Source organism: Cupressus sempervirens, chromosome 4 (assembly GCF_028749045.1).
Source record: "Cupressus sempervirens isolate cs-2001-9-10 chromosome 4, ASM2874904v1, whole genome shotgun sequence".
Classification (NCBI taxonomy): domain Eukaryota; kingdom Viridiplantae; phylum Streptophyta; class Pinopsida; order Cupressales; family Cupressaceae; genus Cupressus; species Cupressus sempervirens.
The window spans coordinates 777,995,686-778,018,458 of NC_143121.1; the positions used below are offsets into that span (position 1 = coordinate 777,995,686).

General features: G+C 35.0%; 1 protein-coding gene across 2 annotated transcripts in view; it reads left to right on the forward strand.

The window, feature by feature from the left end:
- Nucleotides 1-3,606: 3,606 nt before the first annotated feature.
- Nucleotides 3,607-22,773, forward strand: part of LOC149563699 (zinc finger (MYND type) family protein / programmed cell death 2 C-terminal domain-containing protein) — an 85,487-nt gene continuing 66,320 nt past the window's right edge. Inside the window, exons 1-5 of one of the 2 annotated variants that reach the window (XM_089826840.1) lie at nucleotides 3,607-3,682; nucleotides 3,790-4,038; nucleotides 4,135-4,218; nucleotides 4,441-4,556; nucleotides 4,831-4,907. In XM_089826840.1, coding sequence (XP_089682966.1) covers nucleotides 3,826-4,038; nucleotides 4,135-4,218; nucleotides 4,441-4,556; nucleotides 4,831-4,907 — 490 coding nt within the window. In that variant the 5' untranslated portion in view covers nucleotides 3,607-3,682; nucleotides 3,790-3,825. The other variant, XM_089826839.1, reaches the window with a different exon arrangement.

Consider the following 22,773-nt stretch of genomic DNA (forward strand, 5'->3'; position numbering starts at 1 on the left):
TCTAGATTGATTGTTTCCATCCTTATTTAGCGACATTGGTATGGTAATGTAGCTCTAGTTGACAGTTAGATTACAAATTGGATAATGGAATCCAATTTGTACTCGTCCTACATTCCTTCGGAGATCTCTACTAGAGGTTAGGGCTTCGGTTGGATGTAGCTCGATTGTCTTTCTACATGAGATTTTCTGTACTCTGTTTTGTGTTATGCATAGGCTTAAATGAATCCCGATAATTGAGTACTCTATTTTTTATTTACTAACCATCTTCTTTTGAGTATAGGATTCTTCTTTTCTCAGATCCATTTAGGTGGTTTTCTAATGATTGTTATTTTTATACTAACTTTGATGATCAATCAAGTTTTATGTAAGGAGTGCTGCTCTAGCCAAGAAATTTATGTCCTTAGAGGTGGTTATGGACAACAGATTACATGAATTCAGACATCCCCATTGGAAGTTATTACCCATAACGGATACTATGTTGGCAAGGGTATGCTCCTTGCTGTGTTGTAATTCAAAACTTTACTTGATAGGTTATGTAATCTGAAACTTTATATGATAGGTTATGTTCTAACTGAGGTATGCCCCTTTTAAGATGTAATTATATAGGACTTTTGTCCTGGACGAGACTGGAGGTTTTCTTCTTCGTTCTTTCCTATCAGTGCCCATTTGAACAGAGTCAAGCTGATGTAATTTTATTTTTTAGTTAATAAAATCAATCAAGGCTTTGGCCATTTACCGATCAAAAAAAGAAAAGAGAAAAAAGAAAAGAAGAAATATTGACATTAAAACAAAAAATTACTTCATGAAGTGATGTTTATAGGAAAAATAATATAAGATATATTATTTATGTATTAGTTTATTAATAGTAGTTTGTGAATGTAATAATTGTGCATATATCTCTATTTACCAAGACATTGTGAAAATCTTGCTATTAAAAATACGATATGGTGGGAGATATGAGAAAAGGGATCTTATAAGACCAAAAGAATTGAACCAATTATAATAGAGATAAATATATTTAAATAATATATTATATTGATAAAAAAAATTAAAACTTTAAAAAAATTGAAACTAGGTAAAAATGCTTGCATATAATTGGTTAATATATTCAAAACTGATTCACTAATTGTAGTGAATGCATCAGTACATTGCCTATAGCAACAAGTACAATAAACTTATAGTTTTTAGATTTAAAAATATTATAATTATAATTATAATATATTTAAAAATATTATTTATATTAAACTTGTAATTTATATATAATCTAAAAAATCTAAGAATATAAAATATATTATTGACCATATATAATTGAAAAAATATCTTAAAATAAAATAAAGATTAAAACATATATTTTTTTGTTATTTTTTATAAAATAATTTAATTAACATGAAAGTTAATTATAAATAAAGTAAAAGTAAAAGAAAGTTTAATTTATGAATTACAATTATTTAAATCATTGCAAAACATATTACTTATTGTTACAAATTTTATTATAAAAAATATAATTATATATTTTATAATTAATTTAAATATATTTTAATTAAAATTAAAATTATGATTAAAAGGAAATACTATTTTATATTTTTATTAAGATTATAATTAACTTTCTATTTTTAAATTTCAACTAGCATTATAATTTTAAATTATAAAAGATTCATTACATGTAACGTTGTTATCTAAAAAAACTAATAATTAAAATAATTATGCATTCAATACTTATAATAAAATATAATTAGATTTAAATACAAAATAAAAATAAAAATAAATTATATAAGTAGTAAAAAAATAAAAACTAAATATTAGCAAGCCCACTCGTAAGTTCCACACACACACACATCTTTGTTTACTTGGTACTAAAATAAAATATATAATAAGTGCCGATAGAAGTTGAAGATTAAAACACAAAAATAAAATTTACATTATTTAGAAAATTTGAATATTGCTTAAGAAACATGTTCAATAATTTCAAAATTTTACAATTAAATTCAACTCATTACATATGAAAAAAAATCATTTAAAAAAATGATTTAAAAAATGATTACAAAAAATTAATAAGAGAAATACAAAAAAGAAGAAGAAAAAATAACATCTCTAACAAATATTCTATTGACTAAATAAATTATAGAAACTAAAAAACAATATTTAAAGAAAAAATTAAACTAATATAAAAAATATTTTAAAACAATTTAAAAGCTAAAACCTAAATTAATTTAGAAAATCAAAAGTTAAATAAATAGAGATCACAACATGAGCTTAATGTGGAGATCATAAGTAATTATTTTTTAAATATATAAGAAAAGACAAACAATAGTTAAAAGTGAATATTTAAAATATAATCTTAGAAGAAATTAGATTATTAATAATTTTTAATTTAAATAACATAATATTTACTAAAATCTTTTAAATAGAGTAATAAATATTATTTATTTGAATTAAATTTATCAAATATGAAAAAATAGTCATTTAAAAAAACCCATCAAAAAATCTATTATGAAAAAATAATAAGAGAAATACAAAAAAATATTATGTCTAACAAACATACTATTGATTAAATAAATTATAGAAACTTAAAAAAAATATTTAAAGAAAAAATTAAACTAATAAAAAAATAAAATAAAAACAATTTAAAACCTAAAATCTAAATCAATTTTAAAAATCAAAAGTAAATGAATAGATTATAAATAAGCTAATGTGGAATCATAACTAATAAATAGAAAAAGAAAAACAATGGTTAAAAGTGGAGATAACAACTAATAAATATCAAAACAAGAGTTAAAAGTGGAGTAAGATAAAAACTGGTCGGTAAATGATTAACGAGAAGGATTTTCATTTTTCTGACCAAACTGGCAACTTTCCTAGTGAACTAACAATTTTTTTATCAAAAATTTAATTTCCGAGAACAAAGTTCCCACAAATAGCCTATTTGCTAAATTAAAAATTGAAACAATTAGGTTAATATAATATTCAAAATACTTATATATTTTTAATTTATATATAAATAAAATAAAATATGAGAAATGGATGAATTAGTGTGTGGAATATAGTTTGTAAAAAAAAAAACATTTAGAGTGTAAATAGGGTAAAATACTTGTATAAAAATATAAATTAAGATGAAACTTAGAATTATAAGAGATAATTAATCTAAAAGAATCAAGGTTTAGATATATTAATATATTGAGCCTTCAATAATATTGCCCTTTTTGTTGCTCCTATAACACCTAAAATATATCAACCAATCAAACTGCATTAAAATAATTTTAATAAATTAAAAAAATAAAAAACTCACATATATTAAAAAAAGAAATAAAAAATATTAATCACTAATTAAATTGAATTGATTGCAATAATATAGCCCAATAATATATATATTACAATTTAAAAATAAAATAAAATAAAATATCTTTATTAACTATAATTGATTGCAATAATATAGCCCAATAATATATATATATTACAATATAAAAATAAAATAAAATAAATTATCTTTATTAACTATAATTGATTGCAATAATATAGCCCAATAATATATATATTACAATTTAAAAATAAAATAAAATAAATTATCTTTATTAACTATAATTATATTTATAATTACATTAATCCAGCGTCTATGCTTAAGTTAATTGAGCCCAAAGTTAACCGAGAAGACCGAGGGGATAGCTAGGGTTCTAAGTCAGTTCAGGTAAGGAGTCTGAATTCCCTAGTACTGTGGTTTAGACGATAGTTTTGAGCAGAGGAACTCGTATATGATAGAATGGAAAGCTTATGATCTGCATTTTCACGCACCAGAGACATTACGGCAAGGCTGTGGGAATTGATGTAATAATGCCAACAATAATGGACGTGGAGCAAACGAGTATTGAAGAGAGCTTTTCCACTTTGCACCTTCCCCCACATGAAGATGAACTTCAGGATGCTGAAGAAGAAGAAGAAAGCGACGAGGAAGAAGAAAGCGATGACGACAATGACGGTCTGGTTTTAGGGTTTCTGGAGGAGCTGAAAAATCCTTATGCGCAAAGCAGGGCCGGAGGAACACCTGTGTGTAATGTTGATTTGTGTCAAATATGATAATTTTGTTTCTATGCGAGCTTTTGAATTAAGGGCAGCTTCAGAGCCATGTGCTTTCGTATGCAGTTATGGTTGGATCCTATTAACATACCTAGCGAAAAGGACTCGTGCTGTGGCATATGTGGAAATCCTCTGCAATTATTAATGCAGGTTCTTCTCTTTGTTTTGCATTGATTTCGTCAATTACTTCATTGCCGTAGAAAAATGATGTTGTTTTGATCGCTTGAGCTCATCCCATCAACCAACTAAAATACTATACGATAATATGCGAAGTGCACATGCTTGATTGGAGTGGAGCTTAACAGTTATTGTCTTCAGGTGTGCAGTGGCTTAAATCTTCTGAGAACTTTTTGTCCTCTTTTATTGTTTTAGGTTTATGCAAAGATCGACGATGCATATCACAGAACCATATATGTTTTCATGTGCCCTTCAATGGCGTGTTTGCAACAAGATCATCTAGAGCAGAAAATATCAAATCCATCCAGAAGGTACTAATCATGAATTTCTCGTAAAAGAACTATTTATCTTGTTTAGCAAACTTGTTCACCATCAATGTACAGCTGGAGATGAATGGAGCAATTAGAATTGGAATACCATATGGCATTGAAACTTCAATGAACTATGTCATCCACGCTTATCAAATTTTTGAAAATCCACCGAACATGGCATCTTAAAAATGTGCATCTCATTGATTAGGATCATGCTACTTTATAAGGTTGTATTTTTGTATGTCCTCTCTTTGATTTTACGTTGATTTTGAAGTGTGAAGGTTTTTCGATGCCAAATACCGAGAAAGAATCCATTCTATGATGAACATGGCAAACCATTGTCCAGTGGCGGTATGTAAATATATTGACTTTTTATCTTTCAAATTAATAATTCATACTGTTATACTTCAGGAAAAAATTCTTGTGGTAGGGGCACATTAATAAGTTTGTAATCAATCATTCTTCTTAGCAAATGTTTGAAAAGTGTAAGCTAAGGGTAATATCAAAATTTGACTGTCTTGATAATAATAATAACACTGATCTAGATCTCCACAGGCATTTGGGTACAGAGTTCTACTCTAAGAGAATCTCATATAGATAAATTATATGCACAAAAGCAATATTAATAATAAATCAGTAATGAGCATTCATCAGAGAACGACACATAGGAGTGCATTGGATGGGAACAAATAAGTTTATGAGTATGTGTATTCTGTAAATGGCACACTCCTCTGATAGATGTATTATTTTTTAACTATTCTTTAACTAATTAAATTTAAGTGTTTTAAATTTGGACTTGGCAAAAATTGCACAGTTGAAACTTTTAGGTTGAGCTCTCTGTAAGTTCTGCATATTAAAAAACCATTGATTCTCTCCCAGGTAGCTAATAATGACATGTACACCTTGACTTAGGTACACAACTTTCACCAGGTTCTCATCAATTGTTGATTGATGGTAAATAGATGTAAATGACATTCAGAATACTTACATCAAGAAATGCAAATGCTGAAGAAACAAAATAACATCAAGAAAGCTTACGATAGCATGAGTTAACTAACTAGCTAGAGGAGGATACATACATAGGTCTCTGAGATGCATGACTCAGGGAGACGACAAATCCAAGAGGTACAAGATAACTCTCAACCACTCTCAATCAAGAGATGACCCAACTTAATCTAATTGAAATATAGGCAACACCCAATTGCCATTAATTAACACTTGTTGACAATTTAGTGGTAGTTGTGTACCTAAGTCAAGGTTTACACTCGTCATTATTAGCCACCTGGCAGAGAATAATTAAATATAATATGAGAATAATTAAATATTATATGATTCTGATTAAACATGTCATGTTATTGTTTTAACAAATGAAGCTTGGAGATATACCCATTTTCAATAGATCCTCTCGAAAAGAAGAATCCACTCTACCACACCCCCTCACTGCAAAGAACAAGAGAGCGTGGATGCTAAATTTCTCATACCAAGTGTTGGAGTAGATTTTTTGCAATATATGACAACTTTCTTTTGGAAGAGAGACCTTGAGTTGCAAGTTTTCTAAATTGTCATTCTAAGGTGTACTGAAGGGTAGGAAAAGGAGGATGTTTGGAAAATTCTTAGATGTGCTAAGCCTAAGTTGGAGTCTCAAGCTTAATTTGGAAGATAGCAGTAAGTAAGCATGGAATTGAGGAGAAATGGTGAGAGTTACATCCAAAAAGAAAAAGCCCTTGCAAAAGAAGAAAGAGAACCAGAAATGGGTTCTAGCAATGAGGCCACCGAAGTTACCCATGCACAAAGATGTTCCCACTATAGAGAGACAAAGTGAATCCCACCAAAAGGCAGAGTACAAAGATGCCTCTGAATGTTTGCTCAATAAAGACAATTTAAACTTTGACAAGTTTTGATGAGTAAAATTATGTTCAAGATATGGCATGTAATCACTCTTAACATTATTAGAGCAGTGGACCAGGATCCATGTACTCTCGCAGAAATGGTCTACATAAATAATGACTAGGGTGAATCACATGATTTAAAAACTGTAGCCTATGTTACTTTGTAGCATGTAGATGGCAAACAATACATCTTGAGAAGCAGATGCCCATTAGAGATGTCATCGAAGCTGAAAGTCCACAAACAAATCTAAATTGTTTGGTAAGTAGATCTCACACATAAGTGTTTTTTGTAGACATGATGGCCCTATTGCAAGTGATTTTGAACTTTGATGGAGCAAATGGCGAGGGAGTGTCTTGCAAGAGGGAAATTGTGCCTCCGACAATCTTATCTAGGTTTGAAATTCAGGACAAAAAAAGGAGATGCCTAGGAGAAGCGTGTCCTAATGAGGTGAATTTAGAAGACACATAAATTTGTTGTCAAAAATCACCAACTCTTGAAGAAGTGACTTTGAACTCTAAAGCAGCAACAAATACATGAGGAATGAACTCAGTTGTAAATGGAGCATTACAATGAGGAGGATCAATCATATTTTTAGTATTATACACATGTGAAAGATTCTTTGAAGAAGTCTCACTTTGAGATGGAGAATCATGGTCCTCGTACAATTGGAAGATGAAGGTCTAACTAGTGAAATGACAATTAGTGTACTCAAGTTGAACGCTGAATATCCTCATAAATAGTGAGACAAAATGTTTTGCAGAACTCATAATTGTTGCTTAACCAATCACATTATTGTTTGCAATTACTTGGCTTAGGGGGGCATTTGATTTGAGGAGATAGGGCATTTGATCTTGTGTAACTCATTGATTCTCTATCCCTTGTTTCAAGGACATATAGTTCTTTGAATTTAGCTTGCCAACGAAATGATAGAAACCAAAGTCTATGATGTAAACTCTGACCACAATAGAACTTTATCTTATATCATGATTATAATACCCCAAGATTAAACAACTCAAGAATTGAACCCCAACAACCAAAATGATTTGGCACTTTATGATTAGATAAAGTACAATTGCCAATTGGGAAACACAAAGTGGATTAGATTTCATCGCTTTTACAAATGCTCGAAATAGGCTATAATACTAAAGGTGCAACTTTGGAATAGATTCAAGAAATATAACATCATAATGAAGTAAAAAAAGTCATGCACTTCCACAAAAATTGCATTAGAAAAGATGCTTGTAGATGCCAAACAGAGACTAAAAGGTCTCGAAATGAGAATTGTGATGTGTGACTTGTGAGAATCCACAATATATGGACATTTTATCCATTAGAGTTATAAAATACTTGCATCATCATGAAGACCATGAAAAATATAACCCAATAAAAAATTGCTCAAAAAATGAAGCTTGTAGAATGAAGTATCTAAAGATGATTGTGGGAACCAAAATCGCACTCATGAAGAGGGGTGGATTGGAGGGAAGACTTTTTGACGTCAAAAAGTAATATTTGAAGATGCCTCCACAATATTCTAGGTTCCTCTAAGATTTCAATTACTAATTGATTTCATCCAAATTGCTTTTTGATATAAAAATTGCCAATTTGTGGTCGAGAACTACTACACAGGTAATTAGTAAAATGTTCAATCAATTAATGAATGAACAAAACTTATATATATAGTTTACAAAGACAATGTTTATATTTAGAAACATTTTAATATTGATAGATCAAAAGATATTAGAAACATTCTAGTACTTACAAAATTCACAATATTGACCTTTAAAAATCTAATAAACAAGATATTTCAGATATATTATTCTAATAACCACTGTATGAACAGACTGCAAATCCACAGATCTGTCTTCAACCAGCTGATGGATAAAGTGACAATGAATGTCAATATGCTTGTTTTTCTTATAGACTAGATTTAGGCAAGTTTAAGCACCCCTTGATTGTTGTAGAAGAGGGTTGAAGGGCTTGCTTGAGACATATGGATGTCGAAAACTTCTAAGCCAAACTACCTCACAACCTGCTTTGACTACTCTTTGATATTCAACTTCCGTCGAGGAAACAGACACAACTTGCTGCTTCTTATTGGTCCAAGTGATAACACTTGTGCCCTAACTGAAGATATACTTAGAAGTGGACTTTTTGTCATCAATAGAACGTACCCAATCCAAATCAATGTAACTAATGAGTCAGTGATCTTTGGTTCGTGCATAAAGGATACCAAAGTCTGAAGTGCCTTTGACATAACACGTAACATGCTTTGCTGCAGCCCTGTGATCTAAAATAGTTGAAACACCCTTGAATTGTTGTAGAAGAGGGGTGAAGAGCTTGCTTGAGACATATGGATGCTGAAAACTACTAAGCCAAACTACCTCACAACCTGCTTTGGCTATTCTCAGATATTCAACTTCCGTCGAGGAAAGAGAGACAACCCGTTGCTTCTTACTGGTCCAAATGATAACACGTGTGCCCAAATTGAAGACATACTTAGAAGTGGACTTTTTGTCATCAATAGAACCTTCCTAATCCAAATCAATGTAATGGATGAGTCAGTAATCTTTGGTTCATGCATAAAGGATACCAAAGTCTGAAGCGCCCTTGACATAGCATGTGATGTGCTTTGCTGCAGCATTGTGATCTAAAATAGTTTTCATGGAGTGGGATATGCAATTGCAAATTTGAGCTTAAGTGCAATGGCAGTGAGATAGAACAAATTGTCCACTAGTTGTCTAAATGTGGATTCATTCTCACTAGAAGAAAATTTGATCGGCAACTTCATACTAAACTCCATAGGTGTAGATGCAAGTTTATAATCCTCTATTTTGAATTTGTCTAGAAAAACCCTTGTGTACGTAGATTGAGAGATGAAGATGCTGTGAGATTGTTGCCAAACTTCAACACCAAGGCAGGAGTGGAGAAGCCTAAGGTAGGTCATGTCGTCATAGATTCTGTTGATTCCTCGAATCAAAGATGCGGAACAACCAGTGATTATCAAATCGTCAACATATATAACCAGAATGATGATATTACTGCCAATAGTTTTGACATACAAGTTTGAGCCAAGAGGACTCCTCTAGACCCCTTGATTTGTGAGGTAGCTATCAATTTTCATGTCCAATGCCCAAGGAGCCTATTTGAGGCTATAGAGTGCTTTCACTAGTTTGAGCACCTCGTGTTCTTTGCCGACAACCTTGAGTCCAAGAGGATGTGTTATGTACACCTCTTTTTGTAATTCACCATTCAAGAAGATACTCTTTATGTCCATTTGATGGACCTTCCAATCACATTAACTGCCGTGGCGAGGACTAATTCAATGGTGCTCATCATTGGTGTTGGAGCAAAGGTCTTTTCATAATTTCCTTCATGTTGAGCGAAGCATTTGGCAAATAGACGAGCCTTGTACTTGTTTGAAGTACTACCAACCTTGTATTGACTTTGTAAACCAATTTGGATTTGATGGGTTTCTTTCTTAAAGGAAGCTATGACAGTGTAATTGCTATTTTTGAACAGACTATGATGTTCAATTTTCATAGCTTCTTCCCACTTAGGTATCCCTTTTGCCTCTTTATATGTTTGAGGCTCATACACACTGTGAATATTGGCCATGAGAGCAAAATTGACAAAATCAGAAGGTTTGCTTTTCTTTTGAGCAATTCTACCATGAAGATTGGCAATCGTCTTATCCCACCATTTAGGCTGGAGAATTGAAGTGCCAACATTAGTAGTACGTTGTGCAATAGGATTTGGTTCATCAAACAAAAGATTGAATCTTGAGGAAAATCAAGTGGTGTAGCTGCATGTCTGGGCGATCTTGTAGGAGAAGGAACTGGTAGAGATGTAGGAACAAGGGCAGCTAGAGCCTTCCCTGCTGAAGCCCTCCCATCAGGTAGACCTAATGGAAGACATACACCATGATGGAAGACCTAATGGAAGACATACACCCAAGTCTTGAGCCTTGAGAGATTGATCCTTTGAATCCATAACTGGAGGAGAGAGCTGAAATATCTCTTGTTTCTCGTCAAAGACCACATCATGACCAAAGATGAGATGATTAGTCCCAATGTTAATCAATTAGTAGGCTTTGTGATTATCACTGTACCTAGATAGTATGAGTTTTTGACTCTTGGCAGCCAACTTGGTGTGTTTAGCATCAAGGATCCAAACAAAAGTAGTGGAGCCAAAATCTTTGAGATGATTAAATCTGAGCTTACGACCTAACTAGGCCACTTTCGGAGTTTGTTTCTTGACAACCATTTTAGGAGAGGTTGAGATGATGGACAACGGTGTGGACTGCTTCAACTGAAAATTTCTTTGGAACACTCTCGTGTTCAAGCATGGACTTTGCCATTTCAGTGATTGTGTGGTCTCTACGCCCAATGATATCATTTCGCTGACTAGTGTAGGGTGTTGTTAGTTGGCACTTTATACCATATTGTTCACAAAAATGGGAGAAGGCAGGGAACAAAAAATGTTTGTTCGAAGAGTAACATTATGTTGACTGAACTCTTCTTCTACAAATGCTTTGAACTTTTGAAACAAAACAAACACCTCTGATTTTTTATGGAGCAAATACACCCACGTGTTACAATTGAATTATCAACAAAAAACAAAAAAAAAAACACTCGAATCCAATAACATGAGTAGCCATAGGTCCACAAATGTGAACATAGACCAATTGTAATTCCTTAGAAGTTGTCCAAGAGTTGCCATTGGAAAATGGAGTGTGATGTTACTTCCTAGCCTAACATGCTCTACAAACTCCAATCTTTTAGGTTCAAAATTCCGACAATCCAATAATATGATCATCCTGAACAAGCTGAGAAAAATAGTGTACATTTGAGTGCCCATAATATTGATCCCAGAGTGTACTAATAGAAGAGCACTAGGCTGCCAGAGCAAGCTCTTGAGAATCACTAGTGTCAACAAGTTTGAAAAGACCATGATCCTCAAGAGCCATAACAATAGTACACGATTCTCACAATCAAATATTGCATTGATGTGAACTAAAGGTCGCACCTAGTTGATAGGAATGTCTCAAAATTAGACTAACCGAGTGAAGGTTGAGTTCTATTCTTGGAATATAGTACACATTGATGGAAATCAATTTCCTCCCTTCAAACTAAACCTGTATATTGCATTTACCGACAATCGTGTACTCTTCCCCTCCAAAAATAACTGAATTTGAAAGCAGTTGAAAATTTGTGGATTAGTCTCGATGATGAGTGAAGTGGCAGGAGGCATCTTAATCAATATGCTTGGCATAAGATTTTACAGGATTTTTAGGTCTTTTAGCTATGAAAACGTTAAACGCAGTCTCACCTTGCTCAGTGTGCTTTGCGACAGGTGCTTTAGGTTGTGAACCGGATTGCTTGGCTTGAGCAGCTAAGTTTTTTTCAACGCTCCAACTTCATAGGACCAAACTTATGGTAGTAGTCACACTCAATATTTTTCTTCTTCGGCTCTTCTGATGACTGAGTAGAGAGATTCTACTAATCAGACTTAGAGAACTAATGAACAGAGTTTGCTGAGAAAGCTTGTGTTTGAAGATGGACTAGTACCTCTGCCGAACAATTGTTCTAGCAATCTTGCTTTAAAAGCATTATACAAGGATTTTGGAAAGCGATAGATCAACATGAGTGCAAGCAATGTTGAAGGTTTCAACAAAGTGCTCATAGGAGGATGATAAACTCTTTAGGGCGATCATTACCATGTCTTCTTCCATTTTGTGTCCAGTGTATTCTAATTGATCTCGAATGTCCTTGATGTTATTGAGATGATCCTGCAAGGATACCTGTTCATCTATCATGATCTTGAAGAGTATGTTCTTTTAGAAGAATGTGACTTGTCAAAGGTTTCATGCAAAAAATTTTGACAGCTTCAAATTTTCGCTATTATTTTGCTAGAAGGAACCTGTGTCAATTGATCATCAGTGACAAATTTTTTGATAAGCATGACAACTTCTTCATTTTGCTTATCAAATTTGTCCTGCCCTTTGTCTTCATCTGTAGGATGATTAATCTTGCACAAAACAATTTTGCAAGTCATTTATATTCACAGATTGCCATCATCCATTGCTTCCAATTATTGTAGTTTTCCTCATTGAATATTTGACTCCTTTCAAGCAAAATATTTATTAGAGAGTTCATTGCAGAATGCAAAGGTAAAGGTGGTTTTCTGGATGGTGACATGAATATCGAGGCAAAACATGTGAAAATCATGTTTGAAATAAGACTGAGGCAAAACACAGGCATTAATTTCAAGATTGAATAGTAGGTTTCTAGGCATGGATCCCAAGGCATAATTTTTGGAAGACCCAAAATTGACACCTAGAAAAGCTCTCAAAAAACTTGCTAAGAATCTGTAATTAGAATCTAAACTCGACTGTAAAAAAGAGGACTTCGAAGAAATGCTAGTTGGTTGAAAATAAAGGTCTATAATGGCAAAAAGAAGATTTAAAGTAGCTTTAGAAATGAAGCCCTAGCAGATAAGAAAACCACCTGATTTTACCAGAAATAACGTTTGAGATGGTCTGGATTTATAGATAAAGTAGTTAAAGCGACCATAGATATAAAAATAACCAGGCAATCCTATTTGTGTTCCATAAATTATGCAAAATATGCTTGACAGATTCATGAAGTGCCTCCTACATGTAGATACATGACTTGTCACAAAAGGGAATCGTACAAAACACGATCATCAAGTTTGAGAATATCGTGTCCAACGTTTGTGAGTAGAAGAAAATGTGGTCGCCGAAAATGAAGACATTTTTTAGAAGAAAATTGGACCTTAATATTGGTTGTGTGAGTTGAGAAAATAACGGCATGAGCGGCATAAAATCACAAGCACTAGAGAAAAAGGGGCAGAATACATGTGATGTGAAATATAGATGCAATCACAAATAGTAAAAAACAGGTGGGGTCAAAAAAATCAACCACAATATGATCGTTTGAGCCTAGAAAAATATTGATGTGTGGATAAAAATCATGCCGAGGTCACCTTTTCTAAAGATGCAAAAAATAGCTTTAAAGAAATGGCCTTTTGATCATAAATGGAAACCTTTGACTTTTTACTAGGAAATTGAAACACAAAAATGCATTTAGGCAAGTCACGAATTAAGAGCCAAAAGTTCTAGGCGCCAATAGATTAATTTTGAAAAATTTAAGCTAATGATTACATAAAGAAATTATAAATTTTCTAAAAAAAAGAAAACCTTAATCTTGCTTTGATATCATTTGACACAGGCAATTGGTAAAATATTCATCAATTAATGAATGAGCAAGTTGCTCATATATAGTTTACAAAGTTGTCTATTACAAAACAATTGTTGTTATTAGAAACATTCTAATAATGAAAGAATAAAACAAACTTAGAAACATTCTAATATTTACAAGATTCATAATATTGACCATTAAAACAATAATAAACAAGATATTTAGATTTTAAGTAAGATATATTTTCCACAATGTCCATCTCTGATGAGAATGAATGGAGCACTTAGCACTCATTGCATCTAGGTGAAGCACCTGGACTTCCCAGGTGGGCACCCATCCCAAAACTACTCTAGCTTGAGTGTGCGTAACTTTAAAGTTTCCTCCATGATCAAGCTCATTCTGCATGCAACCCCATTTGCAAAATGTTCATTAGAAAACCCTTAAGCTCATTAATTGATAATTAGGAGATATTTTCCACAAGAAGTCAAATTGTGATATTGCTATCAGAATTTAATTGTGTTGTTTTTTGAGTCAAACTCATTGACCCATGTTTCATGAGTAGTGGTTCACAAGAACCCATATCTCATGAGAATGAATGAAACACTTAGCACTTATTGCATCTAGGTGATGGTCACAGAGGTGAAGCACCGGGACTTCTTGGGAGTTCACCCATTCTAGTACTAATCCACTTAACTTTGGGGTTTCGTCCATGGTTAAGCCCACTCTACTTGCAACCCCCTTTGCAAAACCTTCAGCAAGTGTTGTACCTTATGAACCATCCATTAGAAGGCTCCTTAAGCCCCTTAAGCTCTTACACTTCTCTTGCTGCAAATGCTCTATATGGCTACCTTGCAATCATGATGGCATAGTCTCTACTTGAAAGCAATTGTAGATAATCCGATTTTATTAGTCCAAATGCTCGTCTAAGTTTTTGCAGGCTTGACACTGAGACTCCAACCCTGGGCCTGTTTTGTCCCTCATCAAAGAACAATCCAGATGATCTATTCAATAAATTTATTTGTAGAATTAAAACGAGTTAAGGCTTGTGCACCTTCCTTTGAGAGCTCACCCTCAAGAACTGCTCGAAGAGATGTACCTTGCTGGTAATTAGATGTATCTTTTGTCAAAGTTTTCTTGTCATGGCTGCAAGTTGCACATCCCTGTAAATTTTTCTTCTCTTTCTCTTTCAAGAGTTCAAACTCTTGATGTGTTTTGCCATCATTATTGCTACTGAGGAATGAAGTTTCCTCCTCCACAGCTGCTTTACAATCAACATCATGCTCACTTGCAACAGTCTCATGGCTGCAATCTGAATATTCGTGTATCAACTCTTCCACCTGAAGTTCATCAACTCCGGTTACCTGCTGGCACTCCACACCTGTCACATTTGATGTTGCATCTTAGTTGATAATGCCATGGGATTTTTGATTGAGCTGAAGAAGAGTGTGACATAATCATTTATTTGACCAAGTTCATCTACCTGATTTTCAGCTTCACAGAATGCCACTAAGTTAGTCTCAAGGATGTCCTAGTGCTCGAGAGCTCAAAGGTAAGGGTGTCTATTTCTTCCTTATTCCTCAACACCTTTTAGTAGATCTGTGCAAGATTGAGATGATCACAATCTGAAAGAAAAGGTAGGTAATCTGATTTCATTGTTTTCACACCTTTTTTAATCACCTTGTAGAGTGGAAATATCACTAAGTTCATAGAGATATAATATGCTAACCATACATAATAGCCCAATTGAGATACATATGAAGTAGAACACAGAATATACCATTCATCCCACAATACCAGTAGACGAGGAAATAATTTCTTTATTAATACCAAAAATCAACATGAGTACAATGACAATCATCCAAGTACTGTTTATGCGTTTATGATCAGTTGATTTTATTAGTCTGTGAGACATTTGATAAAATAAAAGGGCGGGCTTTTGATTGACAGTTTGTAGACTACAATCATAAGCGAGATCATTGTAATTGTTTTCTTATCTCAATAAAGGGATCCACTTTTCGGGGGTGGCTGGGTTTTCCCAGGGTAAATCTGTTGTGTCTTTTGTTATTGTATTTCTGCATATTGTGCTCTTGTATTCTGTTTCAAAACTTAACAGTGCACATCATTAAATATAATCATAAAATCGAACATCCATAACAGGAAAAGTAAAACTACCAAAAAATTTGCATAAAAAGTAAAATTCTATTCTTCATTCTGGACATTTCAAGATTCAATAGTAAACATTAATGGTTAAAACCATAGCAGTAAATATCACTTTGAGAAAAAAAAAAGGGAAGTATAAGGCTTTTTTTTTAAATCAGGAAAAAATCAAATTTAAACAAAGCATTAAAAATTGTAAAAGAAAAAAAGACAAATAAGTAATTTATTTAAATATATGGGTGTTCAATAGCATAGAGATATAGAGAGAGTGAATAGAGAATTTAATTGTGAATTGTACGAAACAGGAATTTGTCCTTTATATTCATATTGTTGATTGCATTGCATTGCACAAAGCATACTTCCTAGTGCATAAATAATAATGAAATATTCCCCTATGCTCATTTGCTCCAGATTTTTACCAAATGCTCCACAGGAATTTTAACCAATAATTTGCATACAGACTGTTTTCCATTTATCCAACATCTGTTAAAATAGTACAAAGATCTTAAAAGATGTTCAATATATTTCCATTATATGACAAAGTTCTGATAGCACATAAGACGAAAACTATTTGAGCCACAATTTCAACTCTTATTTTTCAAGTAATTTTTTCTTGATTTTGTGTATAAATGGATGGAGTTAAGAATATTGATGGATTTTTAGCTGAGGATTTGAGAGACTACAATTAAAATTATCAATAAAAAATCAATGCGTGGGTAACACTCCCTTTCAGAGGTACAGTTGCTGCTGAAATCTATTTAGATCATCAAAAGGAAAATATATAAGGCCTGCTTTGGAAGGGATTATGATAAGCCCACAAAATTAGGGCATGACTACTCTCAAGGAATGTATTAGTTTATACCTATCATACTCCTTACAAGCCTTGTGAACCTCCATGTATATGACGAACCTAAATGTACACAGTTCCATAACAACTGCAGGGCATGCTTCTAAGTAGTGAGTTTTCACCATCAAAGCATTAAGCATATAGAATATAAAGTAAATTTAAATATAACCAAAACAGTCCTTCAGTTTGATATAAAATATTGCTAAATTCTTTTTATTTCAGCAGAAGTTGGATTTATCTTTCTGATAGAAATTGTTTTGCTTCCAAATCCACTATGTCTATATACTGTTACGTATATACGACTGTTTCCAATTCCACTATGTTTATATTCTATTATGTATATACTTCTGCTCCCAATTGATTATACAATTCTCACTACCCTACTTACTTGTTATTAGAACCTAATGGCCAGCTGCTAGTGTCAATTTGAAGCTCCAAATAATCGCATTCCCTCACCTCCTACCTACCCAACCCAACTAGTTCTAATACGAACTAAACACAATAGTTACTTTATTCTGACTACATCTATCCCCTCAAAAAAAGAAGTCATCTTCCAGACGACTATTGAACATGAAACAACGAAAAGAACTTTGACATCAAGAAGAGGGATGTGATGACATCCCTGTGCTTGGAGCTCCCCTTAGCTGTTGCAGGTCCTCTTCAGCTGTCTTCTGCTTTGTTCGAATGCCTTGCAATACTTGTAAAGTGTCCATCTTCCTGGTTTCTGCGGTGGTGACCTTGATTTGCAATTCAGCTTTCTCTATGTTCCAGGCTTCTTGCATGGTGACTTTCTCAGCTGCCCACTGGTATTGAAGATTCTTCCTTTCCAGCTCCTATGCTTTAGCTAGGCTTTTTTCCTGTTGAAGTTTCAAGAAGGTTCCCCGAAAGGTAACTTCCATAGCCATAAGGGCCTCTATGAGAGGTGATTGTTCTTGTCTAATGGAAATGATAGAGCTGCATGTCCATGTAGTAGCCATGTCCTCCTTTGAATATCCCCCTTGTTCTAGAAGTCCCCAATCTGTATGGCAGTCAGTCTACATAAACGCGACCAACGCCTCTATTGCTGTTATGATAGCTTCCAGATTTCGAGCCCTCGCTTGCTGCACGAGCTTCCTGATAGAATGCTCCATGGCATGTAGCTCAGTGAGGAACAGTTCTACCTTGGCTGCAAAAGAGGCCGTGTCCGGAGGTTCCCCATGCTCGCTTTGTATCTCTACCTCGTCCTCAGCAGCTGCCTCTAAAGGGGAAGACACCATGCCTTCTTCCTCAAGTAACCTGTCAGCCTCCTCCAGGACTATATTTGCCTTGGCCACATCCACCCCAGCGACAACTGTCATGCTTTCCTGAGTGTGAATTTCCCCGGTTTGTTTATCCTCTCCTCCTACTGGCTGTACCACAAGAGCAACTGGATGGACTATTTCTAGGTCGAGAGGTGTTTGTAACCTCACTTTATGGGCACACTTTGGCTGGCATCTTAAGTCGATTGCTTTAGTACTGGAGTGTTGTTCTGGATAGATAGGTGGCGCCAACCTCGAAAGTGATATTCTTGAAACTCCCCATGTTAGAATTGGTTGCGTGTCGCCTACTCCTTGATTTGGTTCAGAAGTATTTGCTATAATGATTCCTTTCGGATCACTAGTCATGTTAGGGTAAATCTCTAGGGATTCTGATATTCCCGTTGAGAGTGGCCCCTCCGTAGGTGGTAAAAAAGAAACTTCCTGTGGAGTCCCCTGCAGGTGACGTAGGCGGATTTCTACCTCCTGTGAGTCCGAGGAAGATGAATTCGTATCACTGCTCTCCTCTTATAAACTCCCTTCATCCTCTTCCTCTTCGATCACCACTGTTTGTTTCGGTTTCTTTTTCTTTGGTTCGCCTCCATTTTGAGATCGTATACCCATGGTATCCAGATGGAGCTAGTATGTCATAGCCGGTTTGTAGGGTTCTACTCTATTAGTCGGTACTAGTGTCCCTCGGTGCTCACTGCCACTTGAGTGCGGAGTGCTTCTAAGAATAAGGCCACAGTATGATGAGGCATGTGGAAAGCTTTGTGTTTCAACTCCATGAATTCCCGAAGTCTATTAGAAAGAAATTTAGCCTAGTTATACGCTTGTCCTTTATACAGTCCATCCACTATAGGCAACATCTAAAGTGCAATGTCAGAAGTGAGCTTTCTTTTAACCAAATCTACAACACAACACCATTTGTCATTTGCAATGAAGATTTTCTTCAAACCCCTACTATTCGTCAAAATCCCTTCCCATTCCAGACTTATAAGATCTTTTCGGCACATTAGTTTCAACCATTTCTTCTTGTCTTCTAGTGTCATAGGGGCTCTTTCCAGTTCCTGCCCTTTATTGGGAATTCCAAAAACCCTACTTATTTCTTCTGTTGAATAAGAAACTATCACCTATTGTTGGAAATACTGCACTACAGATTTATGACATGATTTCTCATAACCTGTGATTAAATTCTGCAGTATAGGTTCAAACTCTTTTAATTCAAAAATTGGCATAAAAATTATTTTGTATACCTTTGCTGTGCACAACGCCTTTTTCAGGGGATGATCTGCTTTTGCTTTCTCCCACCAAGCCCTGCACTCGCTTCCCATCACACTTTCAAACGTAATATTCTCAGCCGTGATTGTGATTTTTTGTGCCATTTTCCCTTTGCTTTTTTGTCATTTTCCTTATCTCTTTTTTGGCTTTTAGTGCCACAAGTTTCTTCTTTTTGGAGTCAATAATGTTTCCTCTACTCGGATTTCCTATGCTTGATTTCACATGGTGTGTTGAGATGTCAATTCCAAGATTTCTTTAACTATTTGTATATGCCACCTGTACCACCCTTTCCTTTGATTTGTTTGCTTGCAACCAACTTCTCCGTGTAGCGCTAAAGTACGTGTACATAGATTGCCACTGTATGACCCGAAGTTTCTTCCTATCTCAGAGATGAGAGGTGCCTCCGCTGTCAATGTCTCTTGTCTTACATGTACGGACAACCTCCCTAGTACGGAATTCTATACGACTACTTCTATGGATTCCCTATGTATGGACTCCCCACGTACGGCTGCCTTCTATCCTCCCTTTTCTGCCTCCCATATAGACTCCTTTCGTACTTGTATGGATGTTGTCTTCCATATGACGGTGGATGCTTGCTGTTGTACGGATGCCTGTCGTACAACCTTTCCTGCCACCTTTCCCTCCTCCCGTACGGATTCCTCTCGTATGTGCACCTTTTCTTCCTCCCATACAGATGTCTTCTGTACGACCTTTTTTGCCTCTCGTATGGATTTCTTGGATGCTTGTAATTGTCGTACGACGTCACCACATGCAGATGTTTGCTGCCATACGGATGCTTGCCGTACAAGTGTCTACCCTACGGACACCTTCCATACTCTGAAATGTTCGTACAACCACCCTTTGCTCTCGTTGTATGGATGTCCGTACGGCTGTGCTCTTAACTGCTTCTTCCTCTCTGTTTGGTGATTCCATCTCTTTATAAGGAGTTGGTTTAATTTTCCTCCTTGGTCACTTTCACTTTTTGCTTTTCGTACTTTTTCCTCTTCCGTACTTATAAAATAACCACTTGTCAATATATTTCTTTTCTCATATGCTTTTAACTTAGACCCATTTACTAGGTCTTTGATAGGTTTATTATCCAAAGTAGATAACTTTATTGCTCCATTCTCTTTTATTTTTGATATCTTAAATGGTCTTAGCCATCGAACTTTAAATTTTCTTGGCTTTATTTCATTTTTCCCATTATACCTTAGTACCGGTTGTCCTTGTCTAAAATCCATTTTCTTCAAATGCTTGTCATGCTAAAATTTTCGCCTTTGTTGGGCCACCTCTGTACTCCATTGAGCAAATGTCCTCCTTTCATCCAGTTTGAGTAAAGTACATAGTCCTTCCTTGAGGCCCTTCTCATCACCCAATCTGTTTTGGATTGCCACCCGTAAGCTTGGTACTATATGTTCCATTGGCACCACGACCTCCTGTCCGTACATAAGGTAAAAGGGAGTGTGTCTAGTAATGGCCTTATACGTAGTCCTGTATGCCCAGACCATTGTCGGGATTTGTTCTTCCCAGTCCTGCCCTTCTACTCCACAAGTTTTATATAGGATTGCCACTATTACTTTGTTAGTGGCCTCTATTTGGCCATTTGCTCTTGGATAATAAGGACTCGAGAAAGAATGAAATTTTTTATACTCACTTGTCATCCTCCTGATGGTATGATTCACAAATTGTACTCCATTATCACTTGTTAGCTGGAGTGGAATCCTGCATCTCGTGACTATTTGTTCATACAAAAATCTGACCGTGGTGAGAGTCGTGTTATCTGGAAGGGCCCGTACTTCAGCCCATTTCGTTAAGTACTCTGTTGCCACCACTATGTAATTACACCGATGACTTTTGCTTACCGGTAAGGGTCCTACAAAGTCTAGTATGCACCACTCAAATAATTCTTGTGGTCTGGACAGAAATAGTGGCATGAAGCCTCTTTTGAGTGGTTTTCCTACTCTCTAACAAGTGTCACAACTCAATACCCATTCCCTTGTATTTGCGAACAATGTCGGCCACTGTAGTCCTACCAAGAGTACCTTCCGCGCTATACTATTTGGTCCCATGTGACCTCCCGCTAGTCCTTTATGGGATTCGTTTAGAAAACTTGGAATTTCTTCCTCCATCACACATCTCCTCAGTATTCCATCCGTTCCCATTTTGTACAATAACCCTTCAATTAGCTGGAATGTGTTGCTTTTTAAGGCAAATTATCTCCTTTCCGTTGTAGGCATTTCTTTTGGAAAGGTTGTTGTTGATAAGTATTGTCCAATTTTTTTCGTACCATTGAGGTAACACCACAATTTGAAATAAGTGTGCATCTGGAAAATCCTCACACACCCCACCACCCGAGGCTCCTTCTGATTTGATCCTTGACAATTGATCAACAATCACATGAGATTTTCTTGGCTGCACTATAGTTTTAAATGTAAATTCTTGTAGTAGAATTTGCCATCTACTTACTCTCCCTTGGATCACCGGTTTGTTTACTAAGTACATTAGTGCTTGGTGGTCAACAAAAAATGTAAAGGGTGTAGCTAGTAAGTAATGTTTGAATTTTTGTATTGCATACACCATACCTAATGCTTCTTGCTCCATGATACTGTAGTTACGCTTTGCTTTAGATAGAAGCCTATTTGCAAAATATATAGGATGATCCAACCCTTCCTTCCCTATTTGTGCCAAGGTGGCACCTATTGCATAATTGGAGGCGTCCACATGGACACAGAATTCTATGTCCCAGTTGGGATATATGAGGATAGGGGCCCCGACTAATCTTTTCTTCAGTTCTTGGAAGGTGTCTTCTTGCTCTTCCTTCCACCCATACTGCTCGCTTTTCCTGGTTAATTTCTCCAGTGGCATTGATACTTAGGCAAATCCTTTTATAAATCTTGTTTACTATCCTACACGACCCAGGAATGACTTGATACCTGTTACATTGGACGACGCTTCCATTTCCAAAATCACCTTGATCTTATTAGGATTTGTCTTGAATCCTTCTTTGCACACAATATGCCCAAGAAGTCTCCTGTGTGAAACCATGAACCTACATTTTTTTGGATTGAGGGCTAATCTTGCTCTTCGACATTTCTCCATGCATTCTCCAAGAATTTTGAGGTGTTGCTCCTGTCCACTGGGAACTGACCAGTCATCTAAGAATGCTTTGAAATTCCCCATAGACATTCCATCGAAGATATGTAGTATGATCCTTTGGAACATGACTGGTGCATTGCATAGTCCGAAGGGCATCCTATTATAGGCATATACCCTGTCTTCAACCACAAATGTAGTATTTAGCTTATCTTCTTCCGCAATGCTAATCTGATTGTATCTTGAAAAATCGTCCATGAAGGAATACATCTCATGGCTGACTACCTCCTCCAAAATGCTATTGGTAAATGGTATGTGGAATGGTTCTTTTTTTATTGTCACCGCATTCAAACATCTGAAATCTACACCTATCTGAATTTGAGCGCCATCCTTCTTGAGTGATATGACTATAGGAGATACCTATTCATTTGTTTGTACTTTGAATATTATCCCTG